The 8,660-nt window shown below is 40.5% G+C and overlaps 1 protein-coding gene across 1 annotated transcript in view; it reads right to left on the bottom strand.

The window, feature by feature from the left end:
- APBB1IP (amyloid beta precursor protein binding family B member 1 interacting protein) overlaps window positions 1-7,525 on the bottom strand; it is a gene marked incomplete at its 5' end in the record, with an annotated part of 49,178 nt that extends 41,653 nt beyond the window's left edge. The window contains 2 exon segments of the mRNA XM_010170914.2: window positions 5,318-5,607; window positions 7,423-7,525. Of these exon segments, the coding sequence (XP_010169216.2) occupies window positions 5,318-5,607; window positions 7,423-7,525 (393 nt within the window).
- Window positions 7,526-8,660: the final 1,135 nt, after the last annotated feature.

Here is an 8,660-nt window from a genome sequence, read left to right as displayed (position 1 = left end):
GGAATGCCTGACAACTGGACTCTTTTATTTTTCCATAAGGGATTACAGCTGATAAAAAAGAGAAGGTGAAGGAAGATCTAGCCTGAATGAAAGAGCACTGTGGATGCAGCTGCTTGGAAGAAAACTTGCCTCTCAATAGGGTTAAGAGAACTAGAGTTTTAGGATCTTACTGAAAACTTGGCGTGCAATTATACCAGTTATAATTTTATGCTTTCTGTTAGGTACATTAATTTACTTGAATTCTTCCTCTTGCCACATACGAACTCTTACTGCACACATACTTACTGAGAGGAGCATCTCCTTAAATTGGATGATACCATGGCTTTTTATTCTAGTAATGCACCTATTCATATTTACACAGACACAGTTAGACAGAGCAATCTAGTTCATTCCAGCTCTTGCTGAATGCCACAGTAAGATTCCTAAAAATCTTAGTATCACTCAGCTCTTCTTTTACAAAGCAGCTGTATCAATATCATGCCTCTCGCAGTATCAGTGAGGTTTGTGACCCAAGAAGTCTCTGGATCCCCAGCTGCTGAGACTTCTAGGTGCACATACCAGGTGCCAGTTCCTACTGTTGTCTCTGTGACTGGTGTATAGATGGCAACCATTTCTTTTTGCCATTTGTCTTTCAGTAGTCTCTCCCAGTCACCTACAGAGTTGGAAAAGTACATTTTGGACAGCAAGTAACTGTGGTTCCTGGGGCTGCCTTGGACTCCTAGTACTACTAGAGGGTTCAGTAAATCCCTGCTCCCTCTATTGAAAACTTTTGTCTTTGCTTTCTTGCCTCTTTGCCGATTTTACTGTCCCTGTTGCTTTCTCTCACTTTTGCAGTTTCCTTTGTTTTAAAAGGGTAAAATTTTGTGCTATGGTACTCACAGGCACACCCAACTTCCAGTCAGTGGATGTGGGAGAAAGTTCCTGCCCTGCTTCCACACAAGATTTTTCTCTGTGTTACCTTCAACCTCCATTTTCTACCCTAAAGTCGGAACTTTAGTGGTCTTCAGACTAAGAGAAACCCAGGATAGTTGTAACTCATGGGAGATGCACTTGCAAGAAACTCGGCTTAACTAAGCATTATCACTGCTTGTTCTTACAGAGATATTACAGAGTCATAGCAAAAAAGAGCTAAAGGAGGTTATCTTATTCATCCTAAGCTTTGAGGTAGGTTCAACCACACCTAAAACACTCCTGAGTGACATCCCTCTCACTGAACTAAACATCTTCTATCACCATTTCCCCTACAAGATGAGGTGTACAACCTGAAAGAGATGGTTTCAAGCATGTTTGCTGTTGTCAAATTCTCCACTATAAATATCAGTTAAAAAATGCCTTTTTTTTTTCCTACAGGTATGGAAATTTTCATTGCTACAGCTCAGAGATGCTTAACTTTGAGAAACCAAAAATAGCTTCTGCATTTGAACAGAAGTTGCTAGACAGAAGTGGCTTTTGCAGTAAGGCTGACTGTTCTACAGAGGGAAGAGCACACAGCCTCTCACACTATGGCCTTCCCCTTACCAGCTGAAAACACTTCTCTGCAGGAAGCAGGAAAAGCATCTTAACCAGAGTGGTCGAGTGTGGTGTGGGCAGGCTTTTTGCTGAAAATTTTAGGCAGATATAACTCAGGCTTCACCTGCATGTGACCTGTGTTGAAGAGAGTTCACATATTGTACAAATCCGTGCAACAGAGCTCTCATCTGAGAGCCTTCATGTTTTCATAACCTTTGTCTGTCTTAATGTAGAAAAAGGAAATGATGCAAAGTAAATAAGCTATTAGATGCAAAATTTTAGCTCTGTTAAAGAAATGCTACGGCAGGCTAACGGATTTGTTTTCCCACTACAGTATCGTCACCACATTTTCTGGATCTTCAAACAGAAGCACATAAAAGTCATCCAGATAATGTCGTAGAAAATGTAGAAGCCTTATTTAGCTTAAGGACAGTTTTATAAAGCAACATCAGAGCTGATGGAAATTTATGAGGCAGCTCTATGCTTCCCTGAAAGAAACACTGTACTTCTTATTTTGGCACACTTAAAGGTTAGAGAATAGTCTTAGTATCACAGGTGCATTGGGAATAATTAACACTATTCTTATTTGACTACAGACAACCAGAAGCATTAAACAAAATGTCAGCCTTGACTGGCTCAAGAATCACTCATCAAGAATCCTGGCTAACAGGAATGTGGATTTTGATGAAAAAAAATACATTCCATTTACAGCTGCATTTCATTCTACTGAGCAGAAATGTCATGTCAAAGCAAATGCTAATGAAGACAGTTCTTTCCATATTAATTTTAAATAGTTATTACCTCCACCACTCACACTGCCACTTGTATAATAGCCCTATAGGCAATTTTGTGGACAGTAAGCCACACAATGGGTATGTCATCAGTATTTGAATACAGCCTGTATCAGAAAATGAGGCAAGGGCTGCGGGAGAAAGCAGAACCAGTGCCTTTATGAGGAAATCAAGTACTGCAGACAGATTCCATAGAAATGCCTTTACCTCCTGTTTCCATCCTTCTCTGCCCCCTCCCTGTATCTGGAAAGAGACCAGAAAACACTGCTGGGTATTTAACTCGGCACAGAATTTTAGAGGAACATTTTAAGTGAGGGAGACAGAATTGACTTCCAGCTACTTTTTTGCATACAGAATTCCAGTTGTGTTTAGCAAGTATATCCTTTTTTCACTCTGAAATCTTGTTTGACCCTCAGGGAATGCAGGATGCCAGCTCACAGGGAATTAGCTCAGTACAAGACTCAAGGAAAAGAACTCTGCAGCACTGTTGATTTCAGTGATCTTTAGAGCACAGCATCGTAAAAACACTGGTTGGAAGAGACATTTGGAAGTCCATAGTCTGGCTCCATGCCCAAAGCAGGATCATCACCAACACTAGATCAGGTCAGCCATGATTCTGTCTGACAAAGTTTGGAAAACTTCAAAGAAAGAGAATCTGTGTTCTCTCTGGGTCACCTGTTCCAGTGCTAGACCACCATCTGAAAGGGAAAAGGCTTTCCTAATGTCCTGTTCAAAACTACAAAGCTACAACATGTAGCTGTTACCCCTTGTTATATGACCTAACACTACCACAGAAGACTTTTGCTCCACCAGCTTTGTAGCTACCCTTCAGGTATTTTCAGGCTGTCATTAGATCACTCCCCAGCCTCCTCTGTCAGACTGAACAAGCACAGTTCCCTCAGCCTGTCCTTGCTCCTGGCCATCTCTCTGCTGGACACTCTCCAGTATCTCTACATCCAGAACAGGGTGCAGTATTCCAGGTTTGGCCTCACCAGTGCCAAGAGAAAGGAACAATGGCTCCCTCAGTCTGCTGGCCGTGCTCCTCCCAATACAGACCAGTTTCCCATACTGAGACGGCCTTGCACTTATGGTTCTTATTCAATGTGGCATCCACCAGGATGCCATCTCCTTTTCAGCAGGGCCACTGCTCAGCCTGTCGCCTCCCAAACTGTACAAATGCACTGGGTTATTCCACGCCAGGTGCATGACCTTGAACCTTGCTGGGTTTCTGAGGATTTTGGTGGCCCAGTCCTCACATTTCTCAAGGTCCCCCTGCACTGAAATTCTGCCATTCACCTTGTCAGTCAGTGCCCTTAATTAAAAGCATCTTCAGCACACATGTAGATGATTTTTTATGTCATCACTCAGGTCACAATTGTAAATCTTAAAGAATAGAAGCCCCAGTGTTGATCCTACTTGTTACCAGACACCAGACCATTGATTACTAACATCGAGCCTGGCAGTTTGGCCAATCTCAGCCCACCTAACCAGCTACCCTTCTGGACCATACTTCCTCAGCTTCCAAACCAGACTCTTTGGAAGCTTGGTACTTCCTTAAAGGTCATGAGTCTAAATCAAAATGGGGACATGTTTGTAAGACAATGGATAGAATTTATCTTGATATTGAAAAAATGCTATCCTTTTAAGACAGGAAGTTAACCATTATCTTGAGATATAGAAAAATGGTGAAGTTCCTCCCACTTGTTTACAACTTTCACTCTTCAAACAGCACTGAAAGGTCCTATGCACCAAATGAAGCTTTACCCAGTGAATCACTTTTTGTGCCATCAGAAAGGTCCTCTTCCTACCAAATTTTCTGTTCCTTTTGCTAAATATGTTTGCTGTATGATGCTAAACACAGAGGCAACAGTGATGTTGGGGTAATTCATATTCAGTTTGTGTGGACTTTTAAACTGCAATGAATTGCCCATGGTCTTAAGCAAAACTACCGGTACAGTCCTACTGGGCTGACAGAGCACTTTTCACATTCCCTTAATGTAAACATCTCTCTCTGTCAGAGTTACTATGCATATGAATGCTGAAATAGATACTTATAGATCTTTCATTCTTTCAGAATCATGTTTTCTGGAGTACATCACTCTTCTAATGCATGTACTCTCCTCACAGGGCTGTGACAGGGCAGAATTCTTACATTATCTCCCTCTCCACAACCTCATGTCAAAGAAATTAACTTCTACTGCTAATACTAGTAATAGCATGTTTGATTTCAGTTGTTACAACAGATCTGCAAGAAACACAAACATGGAGGAGGTTGTGGTAAGTCTGAAATTTTAGTCTACAAGTAAGCCAATTGTTTATAAATAGTAACTACTGATAACTTTGGCATCTCCTAAGTAAAGAGTATTTGTCCCATATTGCAAAAGTTGCTCATTGCTTCCCTTCAAAGACAAGACCAAGAACAGCAAAGTGATTCTATGTTGACATTAGCGGAGGTACTTCCTGTGCTCAGTCTTGCGCTCAGTATCCCAGCAAATGTTGAGTTTTACACCATTGAACAGCTTTTCCTATTGCAAGAAATCAGTTAGGCCAGGGACGGGTCTGGGCAACGTCCACAGAGTTGTCTCAGCACCAACAGCACAGACTTTGATGAACAAACACAGTGACATTTTCATAAAATGGTGGGATCTTTGGCCATGCTTTGCACTGATGCCAAAGCCAAGTTCCCTGTGAGAAGGCATTAACTGATCAGCACTTATTAGAAAAATTCAGTGACTAGTTTTCTGTTACAGTAAACCATTTCCAATGATTTGACTGTCTTGGGCTATCAAAATGATGATTAGAAAGGCAAAGGAATGGGCAATAGGTCAAGGAACAGGCAGAAATTGCTGAGCCCACAAAAACAGAAAACACTCCACAGTTCATGCATGTTTCATCATTGCAGAACCTTCCGAAGATGTTTCTACCTGTGAGATCCACTGTTGTTCCAATGCCAAATAACTGCTTGCAAAATAACAAGAACTACTGAATGTTTAGAACAAGGTTCCACTCAGGCTTACCTGGGTGAGTGGCTCAGGAGGAGGTGGTGGTGGTGGTGGAAGGTCTAAATCAGGGTCTGGAGGTGGAGGGGGCAAGTCATCCCCAAACCATCCAGTAATGGTAACGTAGGGACTTGATTTAGAACAAATGTCACTATCCAAGCCTTTTGAAGGCTGAGTGACCATACTTTGTTGGTTGCCAGAAGAAGTGTTCTGGGCTTGTAAAGTTCTCTGTTCAACATCATTTATGTCTGCTACAAGATCAGCCATCAAAGCATCCAGGTCTTTGTCCTCTAGGGCACTTAGGGATTCTGTAAAGAAAACCAAAAAATGTGTCAGTGAGTGCAATGTAAAACACTGTGCTTCCAGATCAGTGGAGACTAAATTGCTGAAGGCATGGTTACTGAAAGATAGAAGGGTTATGGGAAAGGAAACAACATTTTAAATGGGTTCATGAAAATAAACATGTTTTAGGAATAGCCATTAATCTGGCCATACTGAAGTTCAGAGTACAAGGAACTCTATGAAAACAAATTAATCAGGACAGGAAGCTTCACTTTCAGTGACACAGTCTCAGGCCCTTATGATGTTACAATACCTGGCCCTGATCCAGCAAGGTTTCTGGGTGCATACTAAGTGATATGGATGCAAAAAATTCCATTAGCTCCCATCAGGCCATTTACTTAAGTACAAACATAAATACTTAGCAAGATTTGGTATAGCACACAACAAATCATGCAACTGAGGCCCAGATCAAGAATATCTTCATATATTGCTACTATTCTACAACTCTAAAATTAACATGAGGCAGAATCAGAGAATTCTAAGACACACGAAATTGTATGGTATCATTTGTAGCACATCAGTATTTGTGTGATCAACATCTGTGACATTCCTCATGTAATATGCAGGGTTTTGAGGATCATTTAAGCAAAAGAACAAACAAGATAATCTCTTTTTCAAAAGCATCTTATCAATCAGAGAGAAATATTGTAAATTCTGCTTTCTGTCTCCTACTCTGTGAGAGTAGAAGATAAAATCCTATACTGGAACTTCATATGCAATTTCTTCTTTGGTTACTTGAACTACCCATGGTATAAGAGATCCTGTGGAATAACATCCTGTAAGATGATCTAACTTTTGAGAAGAAAAGGGTTCTTTAAGAACCAAAAGATTCAGTGCTTGAAATCTCTTTAAAGAGTCTAGTTAAAAAAAAAAAAAAAATCACAAGTTGGGAAAGCTTTGAGTGGGATTTTGGAGAGGGATGGAGAGTGTTGAACTAGATACTCAAAAATGCTAATATAGTCCATCATCATTCATCAGCCTAAGTGTGAACATGTCACTAGACCATCTCAATTTACTCTGCTTTACCTGTTATGCTAATACTTTCTTTTCATAAGCTTTTCTTTCCAGTGGGAAAGTTTACTTATGATCCCTTCTATTTACATACCTCTACCCTCTCTGCTGGTAGAGGCGTTAGGTAGCTAATAGTGAACTGATTCTGGGATACAAACACAGGTTAAAACCAACTCAGGTAAATGTATAGAACCAGCCCCCAGTAAAAAGAAAAAAAGAAAACATGAACAAAACCAAAAGGAGGGTTCTTTTTTTACACTTGGATAAATTTGCTCATGTGCTTTGTCACACAGCCTCAACAAACATCTGTACATGCAAAAATGTTAACCAGAATGAGAATAAGCAATGTAAAGTGGAAGCAGCGGAAGCCAGTACTTCTACTGGACAAAAATGCTTATGCAGTTCTGAACTTAAGAGAACTCCATCTTCCATTAAGTTAAATCTTCACATAAAAAGCTTGCATTTTAGAAAGTAATTTGGTGGACTTCTCACTTTTGTTTTCTTCTAGACTTAGACATTTTAAAATTCTGACTCCTATATAAGACTGAGCAATGTCCATTTAAAAAAAAAATTTGGCCCCTTCGAAGTTTCCTAAATCGAGACACACAAATACACTTCTCCCTCCAGCAAAATAGGTTTTTTTGGTTTGGTTTGGTTCAATTCGGATTTTTTTATTGATCAAGGGTGTCTGAAGTTTTTATTCCCATTTGCTGCTGTGGGGTATTTTAAATAAGCATAAAAAGTATGAAAAAGTCCATTCAGCTACTCACCATTTAAATCTTTAAAACCAACTGTAAAGCTAAATTCATTGTTGGACACTCTGGGGGATGGAGGTTGTACAGTCTCCACTCCTAAACTCTGTTAAGGCAGAAGAAAAACAGGAGTTTGATGACATAATTACTATTACAAACATTAACATGTGAAAATCAATTACCTGAATTTGTCTAATGAAATCAATTCTTTTTCAAAGAACAGAATGACACACACTAGTTTATGCCTCAACTGGTAAACTAAATAGGGCCCGGACAAGGGTTCAAGCACTGTCTCACAATCATGCCAAGTGCTTAATGGTTTGCATGCTTCTCAATACAATGTCAACCCCTGCCAACTGCAACTCTTCGTAGGCAACACTTGGGCTTGGTGTGCAGAACAGCAGAGGGTAGGGTTATTTCTAATGGAGACTGTGGGTAAAGCCAGACTGATTTTTAGGTTTGAGTGGGTTTTTTTGAAGGGTGGTGGGGGGAGGATGTTGAAAGAGTTTATCAGCATACACACTTGAGCTATACAGTGCCATTTGCTCCACTGTGCTTTATTTACTAATATAAACGCAACCTACCTGTTGCTTTCACACACTGTTTGCAAAAAAAAAACCCAACCCAAACACAACAAACAACAAAACATGCTGCTGTTTGTAATGTAAACTGCAAATCTGCATAGTTTAACAGAGAATTTCTAGTTTGTGGCTTGTTGGAAGCAGACAGGGAACTAGTGCTTCATACGTTAGGATAAGTGCATACCGAGGAGACAAAGAAAGATAAATTCTCCATTTCACAGTGAGGAAGGTGATAGCGCTAATAAGCGAACGCTGCAGACAAGACTGGAAGGAATTTCAAGGTTCTGTCTAGACCATGCACCTATCCTAAGACAGGGCAGTTATACCTGAGTCATACCTGAAAAATGTATATCTAACCTGATTTTAAAAGCTTCCTGTTAGATAAACTGCTTATCACTTCTGGCAATCTGTTCCACTGCTTCACTATCAAGATGACTAATCCTGCCATCAAACCTTTCACAGAATCACAGAATGTTAGGGATTGGAAGGGACCTCGAAAGATCATCCAGTCCAATCCCCCTGCCAGAGCAGGGACACCTAAATAAGATCACACAGGAAGGTGTCCAGGCGGGTCTTGAATGTCTCCAAAGAAGGAGACTCCACAACCTCCCTGGGCAGCCTGTCCCAGTGCTCACTCCCTCACCGTAAAGAAGTTTCTTCGCAAGTTTAAGTGGA

The sequence above is a fragment of the Antrostomus carolinensis genome, unplaced genomic scaffold, assembly GCF_000700745.2.
Source record: "Antrostomus carolinensis isolate BGI_N321 unplaced genomic scaffold, ASM70074v2 scaffold25856, whole genome shotgun sequence".
Taxonomy (NCBI): domain Eukaryota; kingdom Metazoa; phylum Chordata; class Aves; order Caprimulgiformes; family Caprimulgidae; genus Antrostomus; species Antrostomus carolinensis.
The sequence above is the reverse complement of the archived record's forward strand: the minus strand, read 5'-3'. Positions and strand labels throughout refer to the sequence as shown.